General features: G+C 38.8%; 2 protein-coding genes across 2 annotated transcripts; one reads left to right on the top strand and one right to left on the bottom strand.

The window, feature by feature from the left end:
- Nucleotides 1-386: 386 nt before the first annotated feature.
- On the bottom strand, nucleotides 387-18,766 carry vps33b (VPS33B late endosome and lysosome associated). Its single transcript, XM_054771541.1, has 23 exons — nucleotides 18,213-18,766; nucleotides 17,768-17,848; nucleotides 16,875-16,936; nucleotides 16,725-16,774; nucleotides 12,738-12,805; nucleotides 12,612-12,657; nucleotides 12,436-12,530; nucleotides 10,175-10,279; nucleotides 9,992-10,082; nucleotides 9,844-9,921; nucleotides 7,324-7,397; nucleotides 7,175-7,261; nucleotides 5,565-5,655; nucleotides 5,420-5,494; nucleotides 5,271-5,335; nucleotides 5,143-5,197; nucleotides 5,013-5,059; nucleotides 3,643-3,775; nucleotides 3,488-3,561; nucleotides 2,528-2,629; nucleotides 2,372-2,447; nucleotides 2,185-2,292; nucleotides 387-1,105 (listed from the first exon to the last, which is right to left on the bottom strand). Exons 1-23 carry the CDS (start codon nucleotides 18,306-18,308, stop codon nucleotides 1,026-1,028), a joined length of 1,839 nt encoding a protein of 612 aa, XP_054627516.1. The 5' UTR covers nucleotides 18,309-18,766; the 3' UTR covers nucleotides 387-1,025.
- On the top strand, nucleotides 18,653-22,219 carry hddc3 (HD domain containing 3). The gene is made up of 4 exons (XM_054771542.1): nucleotides 18,653-19,123; nucleotides 19,690-19,745; nucleotides 19,827-20,067; nucleotides 22,049-22,219. The coding sequence occupies exons 1-4, from the start codon at nucleotides 19,012-19,014 to the stop codon at nucleotides 22,177-22,179; spliced, it is 540 nt and encodes a 179-aa protein (XP_054627517.1). The 5' UTR covers nucleotides 18,653-19,011; the 3' UTR covers nucleotides 22,180-22,219.
- Nucleotides 22,220-22,310: the final 91 nt, after the last annotated feature.

Genomic DNA, 22,310 nt, shown 5'->3' with positions numbered 1-22,310 from the left:
ACAAAGGCTTAAAAAGCTTTTTTCATTTTAAAAACCTGATCTTTTAAATATATTTCTAGTTTTGTAAAAAGCTGCTATTTTTAAAAAAATATTATTAGTTTAATAAAGCGCCTCCGATTTTTATATATATTTTGATTTATAAAAAGGAGAAAAAAACTTTAACTTTGATATATTTTTAGTACTTGTAAAAGGGCTGAAAAACAAAAGACATTTTTAATATATTTTTACTTTTGTAAAAAGGCAAAAAAATATTTAAAAAATATACTTCTAGCTGTGTAAAAAGGCTGAAAAAAAGTAGCTTTTTGTAAATATATTTTTTTGTTTTGTAGAATGGCAAAAACCAAAATTTTTTCCGGGTCTCTGGAGGTCTACTATTTTACAAGTGGACCTATTTGGTCCACTTATCTATTTTGCGGGGTCTCTGGAGGTCCACTATCCATCTAAAAACAATGTGTAACAACACCGCCCCCATAAACTGGCCCCTGGGGTGCAAGGATCAAACACAGCAAGCTTGCAATCCCTTTTCTATCAAGCTGCATATTATTTTCTGTATTGATCTCCTCCGGGTTACGTGAGTGTTCTGTCTGATCCACCCCAGGCAAGCTTTTCAATGACAACACAATTGTAATAAAACATTTATGAACACTGCGCATTATTTACACAATTCTTTTCCAATCTTTGACAACAAGTCAACATTCGTATGCAGACTGTCACAGTTTGACGAGGCGCTGTCTCTCAATTGGTGCACTCGCATAACTACACCTAGCATTTTAAGCGCACTCGTCAGTGCACCTTCATCAGTACCCGGATGTTACAGTCGACACGCCCCAAATGATGAGCATGTGCAGCGATGGTGATCGCTATCTTGGCTACATAGCGGACGGGGGGGAAATGCACTCAGAAATTAAGTGCAGTGTACTTATTGAAGTGTACTGGAGGGAAGTATTCCATTTCAGACAGCCGACGGCTAACGGCACGTGACGGGAATGTTTGTGATGTCCACCAAGATGAGCTGAGGGGCGTCATCATACGTGGTTGTCCAGCAAGGCTTCCAAAAGTCTTGAACTGTTTGTAATTGCAGTCGTGACCACGATAAATGTATATCCTGTATTGAAAAAAAATCAAATGAAATATACTGTAAATCTGGATTAAAATGTACCTGTGTACACAGTATTGTGAAGCAGATGTGCTAACTCACGGGCGTCCAAACCTTTTCCAGCAAAGGCCACAAAATGAAAGGATGCAAGCGCCACTTCGATATTTTGTCAAATGCTAAGAAGTTTTACATATTTCAAGAAAAAGCTGCATGTCAGCTTTGTGATGCTCTGTAATAGAGCTGTAATTTTTATGTCAAAATATTAGGAGAAAAAAGTTGCATTTTTTTGTAGAATAAACTCGTAATACTATGAGACAAAATAATGTCATTTTAGGAGCATAGTTTAAGGGGGGGAGTTCTAATATCACAGGAATAAAGCCAAAACATTATTGGAATAAAGTCATAATATTATGAGAAAAAAAATTACAAGAAGAAAGTTTTCAAATATGAAAAAGAAATGCAAAAATGAAAAATTCAGCAGTAATTTTACAAGAATAAAGTCAACATAGAAAAAGTAATGTTCTAATGGGAAAAAAATGTTGCAATTTTAAGAGAATAATCTCGTCATTATGTCATTTTAGTAGCATAGAGTTTATATATCAAAGAATGGGGCTGGGGGGAAGGAAGTCGGAATATTATGAGAAACAAGAAAAACAAAATAAAGTTGTAATGTTTGGGAAAATTAGGTTGGGGAAAGTTGAGGAAATATTGTGCGAATAAAGTCAATATTATGTGAAGAAAATTTATAAGAACAAAGTTGAACTATTTGGGAAAAAAAAATTGGGGAAAAATAGCAAAGACTGACATTCATGCTAATAATAGGCTTTTTCACCTATATGACAAAGCTGAGATACAGTTTTTCTTGAAATATATATAACTTCTTAGCATATCTACATGTGTTTCAAAGTAGTAAAGTTGCATCCTTTCATTTTTCACTATGTGGCCTGCGCAGGAAAAAGTTTGGACACCCCTGTATTATAGCACACATGAACCTACATCATATTGCTTTAAGCATCTAAAGCGGTCAAAAAGGTTTGGCGGATACGTTCAACATCACAAGGCAACACCAGCCTTTAGGAGGTCTTTACCTCTTTCTTTACCGAGGAACCGTAAAGCAGAGATCTCAGAGAAGGTGCAGCCCCCGAGGAACATGACAAGGACGACGCGTTGTGCCTCGTTTTTGGCTCCGTTGTTGCCTGACGTGAGACAAGAAACCTTTCAGGTCGTTGCCGTTCACAGCCGTTGTGCACAGTAAGTTAAGCAATGCCAAATGACCTGTGACTACAAACTCATTCCCATTCAGCAACCTGACTACTTCTTCAAGCCCAGTCCAACCATCCCGCTCCAAGACCTGGGAAGAACAAAAAAACCACAATGACACATCACAAAATAGTGTCATCCCCTTCTTGCATGACAAAAATGCTTCTTTACCTGTTCGATGAGCTTGCAGCTCAGTGGGACGTATGCGCCGCTAAAGATGTAAGCCATGTCTCGAGGGACGCGCAGGTCATATTCTTCATCTGACTTTGGTACCTTTACGTAGAACACCACAATATGCTTTGGTTATGGTTTATTTGTTCCCGACATTACCATCATTCACACCATAACGTTTACATGTTGACATATTTTGCTACTTGAAAGTTTGTTCAATTCCTGTCTTTAAATCTAACCATTTTCTAAAAGGGAGAGAAAGGAAAAGGGCACGTGCGACTATGGATAGACAGCTTGTGCAGTGATAAAGAAGAATAAAGGTGTTAAAAAAATAAAGATGAAAAAAAAAACCCAACAAATCAAAATAAAAATGGTTATGTAGATAACCAGTCCATACAACTAAAGCTACCTTTGTTTGGACAAATATAACAATGACAACAAAAATAGCTCATAAGAGTTATTACATTTTTTGGCAGTACAATGCTATAGCTATTCATGTAAGAACTTAAGTGATTTTGGTTATTATCAAGAAAACAATGGAAGTTGCTTGACATCAGCTCTTAAATTAAACTATTATGAGCTATATTTGTTATCATCATTATATTTGTCCAAACAGAAGTGCCTTTAGTTGTACCAGGCATTAAAATGGATCAATAAACTGAAGAAACAAGGGTGGTCTAATCATTTTTTCCATGATTTTTCCTTTAAGACATTCTTTTTGGCAATTTCTTGAGTTTTTCGCCATTCGCTTGTGGATCCAGAAGGTAACCCATGTAAATACTGGGGTGAAATACTGGGGTATATACAGTTGAATGTATATACTAAGCAAATAATGATCAACGAATGAATTACATTGTTTGATATTGTTGAAATTGGCAAAGATGCTAGCAAGAGACAAGGATGAAAGACCACCACCAGAATGAAATGATTAAAGAAATAAGATGGATGATGACATTATACCAAGTTGAGCTTTCTGCTCAGGGCTCTGAAATGGCTTTTCTTTGCCAGAGAAGAAAAGGCATCTGTCAGCTTCCCTGGAAAAGCGATAAGAAAAAAAAAAGTAATGTTAGGTCTTCCTATATAATCAGCAGTCTTGTACACGAATGGAGCCTCACCTGCAGTTTTGTCGTTGACCAGTTTACCCACTTTGTTCTCCATGACAGTCAGTGTTTCCCCCTGCTGCTGCTCCACAAGCAAGCCCATCTGCCTGAGGTTGGCGAACGTCAGCAGGTGCTCCACGCCATAGCTCTGATGGAAGTCAGGCAGGGACGATGTTACTCTACAAAACTTTCACTCAAACACTGCTTCAAACACTGACAGCAATATGAGGCCTACATTGAAGGTAATATTTATCAGACCAGAGTTTAAAAAATACTTAAAACATGAGATGGTTTTGCAAATTAACTCATGGACTCATGGAATTAGAGTGGGTGGATCAATGCCAATATCAATACTGTTGATACCTTTGAGAAAGCTTTGTGTTATTGGTGAAAAAGCCAATTATTAATATAAAAATTTTTGCTGATTTTTCCATTTTAAAATGTTTTTTAAACAAATATTTCAACTATATTCTCATGACTCTTTTTTTCTCATATTATGAATTTATACCAAATATGTAGATTTCGTTCTCGTAACATAACTGTTTTTCCTACCAAATTTTCCAAACATAGCATCTTTATTCTTTGGTTATGTTTCTCATAATATAACAACACTTTCTTGAATATTTCAACTTTATGCTTTGAAAATATAAATTTTTTACTCATAATATTGTGACTTTATTGTTGCAAAGTTGAGACCTCGGGGAAGACCCAGAACACGTTAGAGAGACTTAGTCTCTCAGCTGTATTTTTCCTTCTTTACTGTCTATGGATTACGCATCAAGGAGAAAAAAAGGGATTGCCCTCCAAGCATAATACCCTCTCCTCCCTCTCTGCAAAACTCCACTCCAACTGGTTGTTGTTTGCAAAGAGAGTTAAATAAAGGTAAAAGTGATGTTAAATGTCCAGTCGTCCATGAATTTGTAATAATTTTTGCATCACTGTCTGCATGTAAAACTATAATTATTGTCCATAAAATGTGCTTTGTGTTAAATTTTTTGGGTGTCTGGAACGGTTGAATTGGATTTACATTATTTTCAGTGGGAAAACTCACCTTGGTTAGAGTCCGTTTTGGTTTGAGTCTGACCTTACTGGAATGAATTAATGATGCTAACCAAGGCACCACTGTAATATGCTTTTTCACCTATATAGCAAAGCTGACATGCAGTTTTTTGTTGAAATACATATAACTTCTTAGCATACAGTAACTACATGTGTTGCTTTACAAAATATCAAAGTGGCGCTTGCATCCTTTCATTTTTCACAATGTGGCCCTTGGTGGAAAAAGTGTGGACATCCCTGGCTTAGAGGATTCAATAGGTTTTTAGCACTGCCAGTACGATTGCTATAATAATAATGACACAACAGCAGAGCAGACTGAATCTTACCTGTAAATATTGTGTTTTTAATGACCGATAGTCTTTTGGCAGGAGCCCTACAGGTGACAAAAAATGATACAAGCACAGCAGTTGTTTTTCAAAGTACATGAAACATAAACATCAAAAGAAGTTATTGTACCATTCTCTGTTAAAGACAGGAGACAAAGCAGTCGAAGACTTTCTATCATGGAGACCTAAAAAAAAAAAAAAAAGACATGAGATCGGTTTTCGAGGGGCATGCATAGACGACAAACTGTGTTTACGCACCTGCCTGTTGATGTGCTCCTCGATGAAAGAAGTGCATTCACGGATTTCAAACCCTTCGAGTAAAGCTGTGAGAAAACAATACATGAAAACTCGTGTCAATGTAAATTATCCATACAGACCCAATGGATGCAACCATTTTTGCAACCTACAGTGTTCTGTCTTCAACAGCTCCTGGAAATCCTGTTTTGTTTTCTTCTTCATTATTGATTCACTTGCACTGATGTCTACAGGAGATCAGGAGTCATCAGACAAAAGTTGCTACGAATGAGTGTGAATGACTACTTCAACACTCACGCAGGCTCAGAAGACGATGTTCTTGTTTCAGGCCTTTAAGCTCCTCTGACACAAACGTCTTCATCTGCTTTATGTCCATCCCTCGACGCTTCTGTGGAATTGTAAGTGAAACAGTTTCATTTAGGGATGGTCCCATCCGATAGTCACGATCGGCATCGATCTGACACTAGACAAATTTTACGGGATCTGATATCGGAAAAAAAACTATATACAGTAATCCCTCGTTTATCACTGTTAATTGGTTCCAGACCCGGCCATGATAAGTGAATTTCAGAAAAGTAGGATTCCTTATTTATAAATACAATATTTTCATAGTTACGGCTTAGAAAACCTGTTTACAATTTTATATTATTAGAGCCCTCTAGACATGAAATAACAACCCAATAGTCACCTTTACACTTGTATTACCCCATCTACTAGACATAATCAGGGAACAAAAAAAAGCCATTTAAGAAATAAATGAAACTCTAGTAGGGGAACAGAATGTGTGGAGGACAGGAAGTGATGTCGGGGGTTCAGAGATGAGCTTTAGCTTGTTGTGGGTTATGGCCGCAACAGTAGCCTGTGTTATTATTATGATTTTTATTATGTTATTATTATTGTGAGATAAGTTAAACCTGCAATAAAAGCCTGCTGTTCTGGCGACCAATTCTGGTGCTTGTCTCGCTGAACAATCTAGTGACCAAGGTAGAATACTCACGCTTATATTTGTATTTTCGTTCATTTAGCCATTTTTATGATTGAAAATGCTTAATTTAGACAAAAAATACGTACAATTTGCTTAAATGTGCCTATTTTTAAACTAATACGAGGCCATATTCAACCACGAAACAGCATGATTTATGAATGAATATATGTTTGAAAAACAATAATAGAGTGAAGCCGCAAAATTCGAACTGCGATTTGGCAAGGGACGACTGTACAGCAGATCCCCGCACATTCACGATTCAGCATTCACACATTTTTGGTCAAAAAAATTGATTTTTATATTTTTTTTCTCCGAAAATAGACCGCATTTCACTGGCCATAGGTAGGTAATACTTTATAAATATGTGATAATACAATATATAATACAATATGTGTATAGCATACGAGTAACCACAATGTGTGCTGTGAGTGGTTACGCCATGACTCTGATTCCACTTGGTGCTCATTGATTTTACATTATCATTCATTAGTGGTGAGTTGCTATACATTTTTTATTTTAAATGTGTAAAATCATATTTAGTATAAAACCTGGATTGTGTCCCAAGTGAACAATGGCAACTGAAGACAGAAAGGGAGGGTTCTGTAGCTGAATCTAATCTAATAATTATAACAGTCACTTTTACTGCAAATGTGTGAAATTGAAGGAGACTGCCAATGTCAAGCTGAGTCAAAGCTATTAAGTGTTTGCGCAACATGCCGTCATGTTGTGGGCAATTTAATATCTTGTCTTATCTATGTCTATATTATGCAAAGTATGTGCATACAAATCTATTACTATGACGAGTAAAAAAAAAAAAAAAAAAAAAAAAGGAAGATTGGTATCGGCCATGATACAGTGGTATCCTGAGTTTCAATGACATTACGTCTCATAAACTGGTGGTTATAAAACTCTACAGACTTACATCATACGCAGTCTGGAGATTCCTGGCTTTCTGGCTTAGAAAGCTGAAGACATTGGAGAAATGCTCATTTCGGATTTCATTGAAGACCTAAGGGACAAACAAATATCAGAAAGGCACTGGAATGAAGAAATTCTGCAAGGCAGCCCTACCTTATCCTGTGAATTTAACATGACTTTGATGCTTTTGTCTGAGGAGGAAACATCTGGCCCGAATTCCACACAGCCTAAAAAAAGAATGAGATGAAACGACACACAACACAGGTGGTCCCTAAAGTCAGGACATATAGGCAAAATGCATATTCTATACAATAAAAATTCTATTTACTATTTTGTATTTTTTTATTTATATTCTTTTATTCCATATTTAAATAAACTATATATAAATATATATATTTTTTATTTAATGTAATAAAAAATGAAATTTTTTATTTTAATTGATTTGATTTATTAATGTTTTTAATTTGTACATTTAAATGTGTAATTATTTTTTCAATAATGCATTATTTATTTTGAATTCATGAAATATTAAATTAAAACGTTCTCGTATAATGCACGTATATATCATACGAATATATGTGCGTGCAGAATTTCAGCACACAATGTAGAAAACATCTTGACCAGAACGAGTCAACATAAATATGGGGTAAAATAATCATGCAACATGCACTAATCACATAAAAAACAAAAAAAGTACGGTAATCTCTCATTTATCATGGTTAATTGGTTCCAAACCCCACTGTGATAAGTGAATTTCCATCATGGTTAATTGGTTCCAAACCCCACTGTGATAAGTGAATTTCCGTAAAGTAAGATTCCTTATTTATACATTTATTATTTTCATAGTTGGAGCATACATTCTAAATATGGTTTTAAACATTATTAGAGCTTTCTAGACATGAAATAATACCCTTATAGTCACCTTTACACTCATATTACCCAATGTTGCTCGCATGTGTTGCTGTAAATGTGTTCCAGTTAGGGCAGCTCAGTGAGGAGCGAACAGGAAGTTTTACTTTGGTGTGGGGTTACGGCTGCAACAGTGGTTGTGTTAAGGCCCTGTCACACCTTGACGATTTAGCCAGCTTATGCCAACGTATGAAAAATTTGGCTAATAAGCTGGCCTACGTTGAATAAGTTATGGGTAAGTTTTGTATAAGTTACAAGCACGCTGAAGCACGCCGGCAAATGTTGTAGTACGTCCAAGTCGTCCAAAAGTTTTGTGCATGCACAAAACTTTTCGACGTATGTCAATGTATGATTCATACGTCCCGCATACGCGGGCAATAAGTTATGCAATCGTTGACGCCCGTTCACACACGTTACTTGTAAGTTACGCACAAGTCGTAATACGTCAAGATAATATCAAGCGTACCTTTGCCTTCTTGTCCACTCTCCGGTAGTCTGTCTTCTTTATGTCCCAGATGGTGTTCTCGCAAAGAAAATCTCACATAAGCTGCTCCTCTTGGACATTAAGAGAACACTGTGTCTTCTTCGCTTGCTTCTTGTCAAGGGTTGGCTGAGAGGAGATGGTGGCCACTGAGGAAGCAGCTTCCGGTTCCATTGACAATGCCTGAGAGGCGTTAGAACCTGCGTCATCTCCATCAGAGTGAGAGTGGGAAGCTGTGGGTGGTGATGGATCCTTCTTACGTCCACGTCCTTGCCCTCTGTCACTGCCCTGATACTTCATGGCAGCGGTCTTGCAAATTTTCTTCGGCATGATGGTGATGTTGTCACTGCGATGTCTTGTGAGGTTATGATTAGAGTCATCAAGTGGCAGCCTTTTTATAGGCTACGGCACGTGATCGTCGGCCATACGCTGCCGTGCAATTTGCATAAGTTAGACTGGCGTTGGGCATAAGTTGTGAATGCCGGCAACACGCTACGCATTCGTTGGTATAAGTTGTCTATAAGTTATAGAAACCTTCTATATAAGTTACTAATACGTCATGTATACGTCGAACCAGTGATGAATACGCTATGTATATGCCCAAAATTGAAAAAAACATCAACAGTTCAACGTATGCCATCAAAATGATCACATCAGGCATGCGCTGGCTAAATCGTCAAGGTGTGACAGGGCCTTTAGGGCACGTGTCAAACTCGTGCCCCGGAGGGCCGAGACGCTGCAGGTTTTCTCTCCAACCAGTTTCTTCAGCAGGTGATTTAATTGATGAGCTCCTTCCCTCAAACTGAAGGTGTTGATCATTAAAATCACCTGCTTTAGTGACTGGCTGGAAAGAAAACCTGCAGTGTCTCGGCCCTCCATGGCACGAGTTTGACACCCCTGCTTTAGGGATTATTGTGTGTGATAATTCAAACCTGCAATAAAAGTCTGTCCATCAAGTCTGGTGCTTGTGTCTCTCACCAAACATTACAGTAACATTACTGACACCTAGTGGCTAGTGTAGAATACTACATTACGTCTTTTAATGTGTCTTCTGAATGCCTTACAGTGTATTTGCATTTCAGGTCATTTAGCCATTTTTATGCTTGAAAATGCTTAATTTAGGTTTTTGCTGATGTATGCATATTTTTGACAACAGGATGTTGTATTCAACCACGAAATAGCATGATTTATTGATTAATATATTTTTTTTTTTGCAAAGAAGCATTGCATAGCTTTATACTTGCCATGCTGCTGAAGAATCAAAGTTTATACTAGTTACCCACCACATTTGATTCGAAATATATCATCCACAAGTCCTTCGTAAACCACTTGTGAGCACAGGGGGGTGACAAAGTCAACATCTGTAAAAAGCATTGACGCAATTAGTGAAAAGCAAGTGCGACACAAGTGAGAGGACTGGCATCTTTTCACCTCTATCAATAAGGAAAACGTTTCCTATTTCACTCTTCCGAACCTTTTGGTCTCCCTCTTCCACTTGCTCTCGCCATGACTCATACGCCATCTAAAACAAGCCAAAACAGACAAAAAGAACGGTAATTTTTTCTCGGCAGAGAAGCTACATAAAACAGTGTGAAAATGAAATGACAGGTTCACCTTTGAACACCGTCCTATTCCGTAAACCTTTGAAAATGGCCCGTAAATGGAGTGAAGGAGGTGTAGTGCGCTGCCAGCGGTCCTCACCCAACGCTGGTCTCCAGCCTGGGACAGCAAGTGTGTTAGACAAAATGCAGCTTCAATTTCATGACTAATAAGTACAAATAATAAAATGAGACTGGTGACAAAGGATTGTCACGAGATCTGTCACAAAAAATTGCAATAATAAATAACTATAAATCAATCATAAATGAAAACACAATTTTGTTTTAATTTAATTACTGCACTATTTTCTATTTACTGTATTTGATTTTTGTTTGAGACTGTAGCAGTTAGCTTTAGCCATCCACCGCTAATTAATAAACAAGGCCCGATCATGAGAAGATGCTAACTTTGGATCTCTCTGTATTGTTTCATTTTTATTGCAATGCTCCGAAGCCTGAGTAACCTTTGCAACTGGACCTGATTGCCCTGGGTCTGGTGCTGCCTGTAACTCATACGTGTCTGTTTCCCTTGTCTCTCGCCTGCAAACAGGCAGGAAGAGCGTTCACTCTGTGCATTGGTTTCAGCAACTAAACAAAAATGGTGCGCGTTCACAGAGAGTGTAGTTTAATACATCGCCAAAAACTGTTGCTCTTTAATACGGCTGAAAAGCCAGCATTTCAAGAAATGCTCCAAACGTTTTATAGACAGTACAAGTTGCCCTTGAGAAATCACAAACAGCGATGCCACAACCTTACAGAGCATGTTACAATAGCACGTTAGCGGCGGTAACTACTTTATTTAACTAGTTACGTACTTTTTTTTTTGCGTAATTAACGCATACGCATCATGGCAAGCCACACCTCTCTGTTATGACAACAGACTGTTGCACAGTGTAGCTCCCCACAGAGTCTGATGCTCTTTTATAACTTTATTCTGACCTGAACACATCAACAGCAGTGCAATTCCAACACCACGTATGTATCTCCAACTACGTCTCTAGTCCGATTAGCCTCGGAACTTCCTCATTGTCACTAGACGACTGCGAGATGCATTCAGAGACAGTCCGAACATCACAACAACGTTTCTATTACGCATGCATATGTGGTCTAAATAAACAAGGGACACAAAGAAAAACAGTAAGTGTATATTTTTATCACTCACTTTGTAAACTCTTAATGCGGAAGTAGAATTTGATGCATTTGAGTATGCTCAAAAATCCCAAAAAATAAAACTCAAAACATGTGAATTCAACTTAAGTAACGTGATGTCTTTGAATGCAACCCCTCACTACTCATAATAGTTAAAAAGTGTGATTCAAACGTTCTGCTATGATTAAAGAAATTAGTGTCATGTAAATAGATTTCCAGATATGCGTGCTATCTTTTAACTTGATTTAAATTTGTAGTTAATTTGGAGCTGCTAATACAAATATATAATCCTGTCCTGTCTTTATCTTTCTTCCAATAAAATACAGTAAAAATGGGCATATTTCAGACAGTTCTAAATGCTCATTAATCATGATTAATTCATTTGAAAACTGATTAATCTGATTAAAATTTGTAATAATTTCACCGCCCTAATATTATCATAACCTTAGTGATTTATATTGGTCTCAAAAAATGCTGACAATATCATTTAGCATCAGTATGTGGGACATTTTAAAAACGCAACTGCACTGCACATTAAAAACTTTGTCTTGTCCAGTCATATTTTTCATTGTACTTTTAAATAAAATTAATGTTAAAATCTCGTCTTATCTCGTTCTTGTACACCCAATCTCATTCATCTTCTCGTCTCTTGAGTTGCATGTCTCGTGACACCCCTACTGGTAACACATTAGTTCATACTGTAGGATTCCAGTTGAGCTAACAGTATTAAACATAATGGTGCTTCACAGACAGGAAAATGGCAACAGCAGCATGCTGCTCTCATGTCTCCTAAAGTGTCCAACAAGACCAGAAAAAGTCACCACATTTGTCGCTAGTTGCTTTTTTTTTTTTTTTTTTTTTTTTTAAACATAGGGATCTTGGTAAATATAGCAACACTTATCCCCCCTGCTACATTATCTTATTCTCTGGCAGACAAAGTGTGTATGAGGTGTGTTAGGGAGCAGAGTCACGGTGCCATCTCCTGTACGGAGTTGGTATGACAACCTACAATCTCACAGTCTCATTATACTGGGTTTATGAGCAGGGCGAACAGGTAGCATCAAATTTATTGGTGGTGGGCTACCACAAAAAAACAAAGAGTAACACTGTATAGTGTGTGTTATCTACCACAAAGTTGTCCCGAAAAAATTCTGGGAGTTCCAAACTAATAATGTCATTGTCCAGAGGAAGCAGGTAGAAGGCCCATTCATCCATTGTCACATCTGTGAAAAAAGAAAATGAAACGTTTCTCTTGACGGACGCTGGTGAGCAGCACTGAATCCGAAAAGGAGCAAGGTACCTACCTCCATAAACCCCCTGCTCCTCCAGAACTGTCTCACATGCATAAAACTGCAAGACAGAGAGACAGCAGACTATCACCAACTTCAACCAAATCAAATCAATTGTTTACACATCAGAATATCAAATACCTTCTGCGGAGTAAATATAACTTTATATCTTCTACATTTCCCAGCTGCTTTGTCCGCATTGACCATATCTGGAGGGAGAAAGTATCAGGAAATTACCTGAAGGGCCGACTCAAAATCATTTTACAGGTTTTTAGTTGCCATTCAGTCATGAAAGAACCAATTTTAAAACATAAAATCCACCCATATCTACAGCACATCCTAAAAGTCAGCGAACCTCTCACATTTCAGCACCCATTTGATTGTATATAAAAAGAAAACATGAATATACTTTAGGGTAGTCGGTATACAGCCTATAGTCTATAAAAGGTATATATTAACTATCCACTGAAAATTACTCAACATGAAGCAATTATTGTTGGGCAAATCACTTTAAGAATGTAATTAGTTATAGTTATTCGATACTTTCCCAAAAAAAAGTAAATGAAATGTAAAAGAATATGGATTTATCCTTGTAGTGAGAGATCTTTCATAAAATTAGGCTAAGGATTGACCTCATTATCTGCAATTCTCTACCAGAACGCTAGGGCACAGTGTTTTCCTGAGGGTAAGCAACCACAACTCTTGTTGACTAGCTACAGTATTTGAACAATGGCGACCGTAGCGACAACCAGATCGTTGATATATACAGTATGTCACAAAAGTGAGTACACCCTTCACATTTCTGCAAATATTTTATTATATCTTTTCATGGGACAACACTGAAGAAATGAAACTTTGCTACAATGTAAAGTAGTCAGTGTACAGCTTGTATAACAGTGTAAATTTACTGTCCCCTTCAAAATAACTCAATACACAGACCTTAATGTCTAAACTGCAGGCAACAAAAGTGAATACACCCCAAGTGAAAATGTCCAAATTGGGCCAAAAGTGTCAATATTTTGTGTGGCCACCATTATTTTCCAGCACTGCCTTAACCCTCGTGGGCATGGAGTTCACCAGAGCTTCACAGGTTGCCACTGGAATCCTCTTCCACTCCTCCATGACGACATCACGGAGCTGGTGGATGTTAGAGACCTTGTGCTCCTTCACCTTCAGTTTGAGGATGCCCCACAGATGCTCAATAGGATTTAGGTCCGGAGACATGCTTGGCCAGTCCATCACATTCACCCTTAACTTCTTTAGCAAAGCAGTGGTTGTCTTGGAGGTGTGTTTGGGGTCGTTGTCATGTTGGAATACTGCCCTGCGGCCCAGTTTCCGAAGGGAGGGGATCATGCTCTGCTTCAGGATGTCACAGTACATGTTGGCATTCATGGTTCCCTCAATGAACTGTAGCTCCCCAGTGCCGGCAGCACTCATGCAGCCCCAGACCATGACACTCCCACCACCATGTTTGACTGTAGGTAAAACACACTCGTCTTTGTACTCCTCACCTGGTTTCCGCCACACACGCTTGACACCATCTGAACCAAATAAGTTTATCTTGGTCTCATCAGACCACAGGACATGGTTCCAGTAATCCATGTCTTTAGTCTGCTTATCTTCAGCAAACTGTTTGCGGGCTTTCTTATGCATCATCTTTAGAAGAGGCTTCTTTCTGGGATGACAGCCATGCAGACCAATTTGATGCAGAGTGCGACGTATGGTCTGAGCACTGACAGGTTGACCACCCATCCCTTCAACCTCTGCAGCAATGCTGGCAGCACTCAGGCGTCTATTTTCAACCTCTGGATATGACGCTGGGCACGTGCACTCAACTTCTTTTAGTCGACCATGGCGAGGCCTGTTCTGAGTGGAACCTGTGATGTTAAACCGCTGTATGGTTTTGGCCACCGTGCTGCTGCTCAGTTTCAGAGTGTTGGCAATCTTCTTATAGCCTAAGCCATCTTCGTGTAGCGCAACAATTCTTTTTTTCAGATCCTCAGAGAGTTCTTTGCCATGAGGTGCCATGTTAAACTTCCAGTGACCAGTATGAGAGAGTGTGAGAGTGATAAAACCAAATTTAACACACCTGCTCCCCATTCACACCTGAGACCTTGTAACACTAATGGGTCACATGACACTGGGGAACGAAAATGGCTAATTGGGCCCAATTTGGACATTTTCACTTAGGGGTGTATTCACTTTTGTTGCCTGCAGTTTAGACATTAAGGTCTGTGTATTGAGTTATTTTGAGGGGACAGTAAATTTACACTGTTATACAAGCTGTACGCTGACTACTTTACATTGTAGCAAAGTTTCATTTCTTCAGTGGTGTCCCATGAAAAGATATAATAAAATATTTGCAGAAATGTGAGGGGTGTACTCACTTTTGTGACATACTGTATGTGTCACATGTCACTGCCGGTAAGGTTAACGTTCGAAATAGTAATTCGATGGATTACTCGTTACTGGAAAAATTTGTTTAACGCTGTTACAGTCTACAGCCAAACTGCCTACAGTCAAGCATGGTGGTGTGAGTGTCATGGTTGGAGGCTGCATGAGTGCTGCTGGCATCGGGGAAACATAAATTCCATCATATACTGTGACATTCTGAAGCAGAGCACGATCCCCTCCCTTGGGAAACTGGGCCGCATGGCAACCCTAAACACACCTCCAAGACGACAACTGCCCAAAAACCTGTGCAGCTCTCGTGAAGTCCATGCTCAAGAGGATTAAAAGCAGTGTGAGATAACAACTGCTTCCTTCGTTTATTGTGGTTAATCGGTTCCAGTCCAGACCGTGATAATTGAATTTCTGTGAATTTCATATTACCCACTATAGTAGACATAATAAGAGAAAATAAGACATACAGTATAAGACAGTCGTCGCCAAGCTGTCAATGGTGAGCTACTAGTCAATCTTTGGGACTTTGGCGCTCGATCGCGAGAACATTTTGAAAAAATTTATTATCATATCAGTGCCCTCAACTCCCGGAGAGTGACCAACAAGCACGCTTTTTGTCCACGGAACAAACAAGCCAAGGTGCTGAAACCAATGCACAGAGTGAACACTCTTCTTGCCTCTTTGGAGGCAGGAGACAAGGAAAACAGACACGCATGGCAATATATTGAAGCCGGCAAAATTATCAAGTTCATTTTCATTTATTGTGATTAATTATGTATTATCAGCCCAGGCCCAGTGCCCACGAGACCGTTTTTTTCTGAATGAGAAATCTTGTCACGTTTTAATCTCGCGAGATCTTTTGACACCCATAGTAACCCTATAGTGAATTCAACAATTGACAACAATTGGGGCCATCCTCCGCACGGTGGTCTAGTGGTTACAGGAACAGCCTGGAGATCGGGAAGACCTGGGTTTGATTCTCCCCTGGGCATTTCTGTGTGGAGTTTGCATGTTCTCCCGTGTGCGCGTGGGTTTTCTCTGGGCACTCCGGCTTCCTCCCACATTCCAAAAACATGCATGTTAGGTTAATTGGCGACTCTAAATTGTCCATAGGTATGAATGTGAGTGTGAATGGTTGTTTGTCTATATGTGCCCTGCGATTGGCTGGCGACCAGTCCAGGGTGTACCCCGCCTGTCGCCCGAAGTCAGCTGGGATAGGCTCCAGCATGCCCCCGCGACCCTAATGAGGACGAAGCGGTATAGAAAATGGATGGATGGATGGATGGATGGGGCCATCCTGTCACGGTCTGTTATTTATGTTCTGGTCACAAGATCTTGTGACACTCCTATTCAATAGTATTAATACTTTGACTTCTTGTAGGTTAGTTTTACCCTACTGATGATGTGTTGTTGCAATAGTAATTGTAGTAATTTAGTAACTTATAACATTTTTATGACAACTTTTCTCTTTCAATATGTTGACTTCTTAATTCTTGTAAAATTTCTGCTAATTTTTTCCCATTTTTGCTGTGTTAAAAAAAAAAAAGAAAAGTTTTCCAGTCAAATAATATTTTTAGACTGTGCCGCGGGCCAATTAAAAAAAACAGCCAGTGAGACCCCTGCTTTAGACAGTAAGCAGGGTTTCCTATATTATACATTTAAAGTCACAGATTACAAGCTGCATTATAAGCAATTATCAAACATCTAACACATGTAAAAACATACCACATATCCACTTCACGGTTTGTATTCTTGGTCGGATCAGAAAACAGAGCCTTAAGTGAGTGAAGAGAGTAAAGCCATATTGTCAGACATGTTGCGGCATTTTGGCATACGTGCGTGTGTGTGTGTATTAAAGGTGCAGCGTGTACTCACTGATCTGAAGTGCTAATAACAGGCTTATATTCTACTTTGTAAAGTTTGTCAACGTCGTGTTGCTGTTGAAAGAACACAGAGTGAGAGAAAAAAAGAATGTATTAAAGACACATGGTTATTGAGGAGATAACATGAAAGGGGTAGTTCGGATTTTTGGACATGAAGTTGTATGACATCCCCATCAGCATTGTACTCCAATAACAGCGACTTACCCCCCACTTGGTCTCCTAAGTCCAGTTTTGGTCAGATTTCTGTGATGTTCCGTAGTTTTGCTTAGTTGCTGGGGACAATTAAGTAAAGAGTTTGGCTTCTAAAAACTATGCGTTCAAAAGACTAATATTTGCATCACAAAAATGCCTTCTCAAAAAATCAAACCTCACAAAACGCTCGGTGTTATATCTGTCTCCCGCCGTATCCCTGAGCCAGTCGCCTGTGCGTTCATGTGAATGTGACGAAGACACGCGCATCTTCTTCCGCTGTGGAACACATACGTAAACAAGATAGCCGCGGCGCTCTGTCACGGAAGTAGATGTGAGCGTCTTTGTCACAGGCACATGAACGCACAGGTGACAGTGCGCAGGAATACGGCGGGAGACAAATGCATAATGCCAAACATTTTGTGAGGTCTTATTTTTTTGAGAAGGCATTTTTGTGATGCAAATGAATTAATCATTTGAACGCATATTGTTTTGAGAAGCCAAAGTGTTTACTTAATTGTCCCCAGCAACTAAGTGGAATTACGTTCTTCATCAGGGAAATCTGACAAGAGCTGGGTTTAGGAGACCAAGTGTAAGTAAGTCGCTGTTATTGGACTACAATGCTGATGGGGATGTCATACAACTTCATGTCAAAAAATCCGAACTATCCCTTTAACAACGGCGGATGAGGGTCACCTTTAAAATGGAAACATTGGCAATACGATCCAGGGGGCTCATCAAGTCTGCCTCAATGAAGAGGTCCTTCTTTCCTGGAAGCTGCATAAAAGTGTAATAAAGCGAGAAAGAAAAGAAAGGGAAAGCCATCACCATGGAAGTGAAAATGTACATCATTGAAAGCTCAGAAGACACGCCCACAAACAGTCTCAACTGACTGCGACCATCATTAAGGATAACGATTATGAAATGCCAATGAATGCCAGAGGGTCATGGATTCCGTGCTCTGGATTACGAGATCTGGGAGGAGATGGAGAGGAGGTAACCTACCAGACTATACTCGACTAGAAAATTACATGTACATGTCATTGACAATTGATAACCTAACCAGCAATGTAACATGCAGCCATTTAAACTCTAAAATATCACCACAGCAAACATTTCTGCATGAGACGACACTCCTAACCTGTTCGAGAAGGTAGATCAGCTGATCTCTGGCCAGCCTCTTGAGCAGAGAGAAATCGGGCAGCTCCGGTGAATCTTTGGTAGCCCTGAAAGCCATAGTGCCGAACCAGACCTGGACCTCTATGCACTAAACCTAGAGAAGACTACCATTAAAGCTAAAATGGCTTTTGTGAGCGTTAGCGACATTAGCTAAATGCTAAAAACAAACTCCCAACATCAAACGCGGTTTTGAGTGAATAGGAGTGTAGCTTTCGTCCAGGCCCCCAAGTAAAGTTTTGAATCCCGTTTAAATAATTTTTTTAAAAAGGGGTTAAAGTGGAGAGGGCGGTTGAGGAAGGCTACAACTGCTCAATTTTGACAGCGGTTAGGGGCGGGGCATCGTAGTTTTACTTCCTTTTATTCGTCTTCTTCTTTGGTTTGTCTGGCGTGTCGTGTTCTTCTGCATTGTTCTTCTGTCCGGTTTTTAGCGCCACCTACCGTACTACTAAGGTGTTTCATTCCTCCCCCACACACACAACCCAGACAGTAAAATGTGCCTTCCTGCCTGCAGTCTACCAAGTTTATTGCTATCATATTTTTGCTGTTGAATTAAATAGAAAAGATAGAAGAGAACCGAAAATATCAATCCCATCACGATAGCATCGGTTCGATACTGATGCTAATAATGACATCGATGCTATCGACATTTGGCTCGATACGCTCACCCCTAGTTGAGTGATTCCCGCAGACACCACAACAAGCGGACCGTTCACCTTCAAAAAGTCGTTTTTTGTTTGTTCTCACGACGTTAATTTGGCGCCATGAGTTCGGGCGCGGTGTTGTTGATAGAGACTGTTGATTTCGCCGCTAGAAAACATCGAAAGCAGCGTCGTAAAGACGAAGAGGGGACGCCGTACATCAACCACCCAATTGGTAAGTTTAGGTTACTATTGTGTTGTGTTCAGGGAACACCGTACGTTAACCACCCAATTGTTAAGTTCAGTTTACGATTGTGTTGTGTTCAGGGAACACCGTACGTTAACCACCCAATTGGTAAGTTGAGTTTACTATTGTGTTCTGTTCAGTGTCTAGGGAACGCCGTACAATTATTAACCTTTACTGCTGTGTTGCCTTCAGTGACTGCTCGTAAATGTGACTAGTTGTACAGAAGTTATTTCTGAATTACACTGATATTTTTATTGGAGTCAGACAGATTACATGCGTTTATATATTAATATTAAAAGTAAAAATTGAATAAACTGCCTTTTACCATTTGAAATGTTTGGTTTTTTACTGTTGAGAGTGAAGTTTAATTAAGACGCTATAATGTTGTTAGCAAACATAGCAAAAAGAGCATCAGTGAACGTGGCTGTCTCCACACATGCACTGCAGACATCCTCCTCTTGCGGCCGACAGTAACCTGTTTTGTTCAATAAAGCTATTGCTGTCGTTCCCCTTTGTGATACTTAATTACTCTTATCTGTGGTTTTATCGTCAAGGAGTTGCAAGGATTCTCAGCCATGAAGGTGGTGTCACAGACATTGAGACTTTACAAGTATGTTTCCATCTGATGTCGTCACACCATTTATCTTTCAACGTTCGCAACCCCTCCAAAGGTTTACTTTATGTTTGGCAGGCTGCTCTGCTTCACGACACTTTGGAGGACACCGACACAACACCCGAAGAGCTGGAAACAAAGTTTGGACTGATTGTTGCTCGCATCGTGCAGGAGGTGACAGACGACAAGAGTTTGCCTAAACAGGAGAGGAAGCGTTTGCAGGTGGCACGTGCTCCTCACTGCAGCCACCAGGCCAAACTGGTCAAACTGGCTGACAAACTGTACAACCTCAGGGATCTGAACTGCAGCACGCCTGTCGGTGAGCACCTCTACATTCCTTTGAAAGACTACTGTGACTGATCTGGATTCATTGTTTTAATGCTACCACATGACGCTGCAGGTTATTCTAGCGTGTTCACTGGTGGAAACAGAAAATTCATTAAAAAATTCTAAAAGTTTGTAAATATTTTTTTTAATATACAGTATTTGCACCCCGCCTCTCGCCCATAAGTCAGCTGGGATAGGCTCCAGCATACCCCCGCCACCCTGTTGAGGATAAGCGGCATAGAAAATGGATGGATGGCTACAGTATTTGTATTTATATTAGTATATGTAATGCGTTTAAAATGTTAAATTATTTGATTACATTTGATTTTAAATAATTCATCATACAAATATATATATATTTTTATTATTTTAATTACATTTGAAATAATTTGTTTTTTAATGTATTATTTATTGTTAACTAATTGACTATTAATGAAATTGAACTTATGCGTAAGGTGTATATTACATGTCCAGACTAGAGATTGACTATACACCCTGTCTACTGTACACAGGCTATACTGTATTTCCAATATAAGGCACCAGGTACCGCTGTTGCTGGGTTTGGCTGGTGTTTTGCATAAACCAGGGGTGTCCAGACATTTTCCAGCGTAGGTCACACGGTGAAAAACGAAAGGATGCAAGGGCCACTTTGATATTTTCTATATATATGCTTAAGTAAAATATATTTCAAGAAAAAACTGCATCTCATCTTTGTGATATACAGTAGGTGATATATTATTAGTATCAACTTCGATTTCTGATGCTTTTCCCCATTTTTGCTATATTTCGACTTTTTTTTTCCCCAACAGAATTATCCAAAAATTACAACTTAATTTTGTTTTGTTTCTTTCTTATAATATAAAAAATAACATGTTTTTTCTTTACTATTTCATCTCTATGCTTCGAAAATGACATTTTTTCTCATACTATTATATCATATATCCATCCATCCATCTTCTATGCTGCTTATTCTCACAAGGATCGCGGGTATGCTGGAGCCTATCCCAGGTGACTTTGGGCAAGAGGCACAGTACACCCTGCATTGGTCACCAGCCAACCCCAGGGCACATATAGACAACAACCATTCACACTCACATTCATACCTACAGTATGGACGATTTAGAGTACCCAGTTAACCTAACATGCATGTTTTTGGAATGTGGGAGGAAGCCGGAGTATCCGGAGATCATATCATGTACAGTACAGGCCCAAAGTTTGGACACACCTTCTCATGCAATACGTGTTCTTTATTTTCATGACTGTTTACACTGTAGATTCTCAAAACTATGAATAAACACATGTGCAATTATGTACTGAACAAAAAAGTGTGAAATAACTCTAAATATGTCTTACATTTGAGACTTTTTTCTGTTAATATTTTATCTTTATACTTGTACAATTACAGCTGGGTTTGCACCCCCATTTCTGCTGTTTTTTAAAATGTATTTTTCTACTATTTCAGTTTTATTCTATTTTTGGAATAATATGATTTTATTCCTATAATATTTAGATTTTGTTTCCATAACATTATAACTTCTTCTGCAACCTTATTTTTCCAAAATGACAACTTTATTCATTGTTTTGTTTGTTTCTCATAATATTACGACTTAAAAAAATGTCTTTCTTTAATATTTGAACACTATGCTACAAAAATGTTATTTGTTCTCATAATATTAGAAAGTTATTCTTGTGTAATTACGACTTTTTTTGTTGTATTAAAACTTTTTCTCCTAATATTTTGGCTGTATTCCTGCAAAATTACTACTGATTTTTAATTATTATTTTTTTCACCGTTGTAGTTAAAAAAAACACACATTTTCTTGTTCAATTATATTTTTAGAATGTGCCGCGGGCCAATTAAAAAAAAAGCCCTGGACCGCATTTTGGAGACCTGGACAATTACCACTCTAAAACGAAAAATCTAATGGTGCCATGAGATGAAACCTTTCATTGTGATTTGTGTGTGTTGTCAGGTTGGACAGCTGAGCGAGTGCAGCAGTATTTTGTGTGGGCTTCTGAGGTGGTGAAAGGCTTGAAAGGCACCAACTCAGCTCTGGAGGAAAAGCTGGATGAGTTGTTCAAGCAGAGAGGAGTGCAGCTCTGAAGAATCACATTTTCCATCATTTGTAAATGTTCGAATTAAATGCATGTATCATATATTTGTGATTTCATTGACTTTGTTGCTTTATTTAGCGAGTATTACGACTCCTAGGGACTTCTTTTCAAAAAAGTTAC

The sequence above is a fragment of the Dunckerocampus dactyliophorus genome, chromosome 3, assembly GCF_027744805.1.
Source record: "Dunckerocampus dactyliophorus isolate RoL2022-P2 chromosome 3, RoL_Ddac_1.1, whole genome shotgun sequence".
Taxonomy (NCBI): domain Eukaryota; kingdom Metazoa; phylum Chordata; class Actinopteri; order Syngnathiformes; family Syngnathidae; genus Dunckerocampus; species Dunckerocampus dactyliophorus.
Note: the sequence above shows the minus strand (reverse complement) of the source record. Positions and strands in the feature narration are given on the sequence as shown.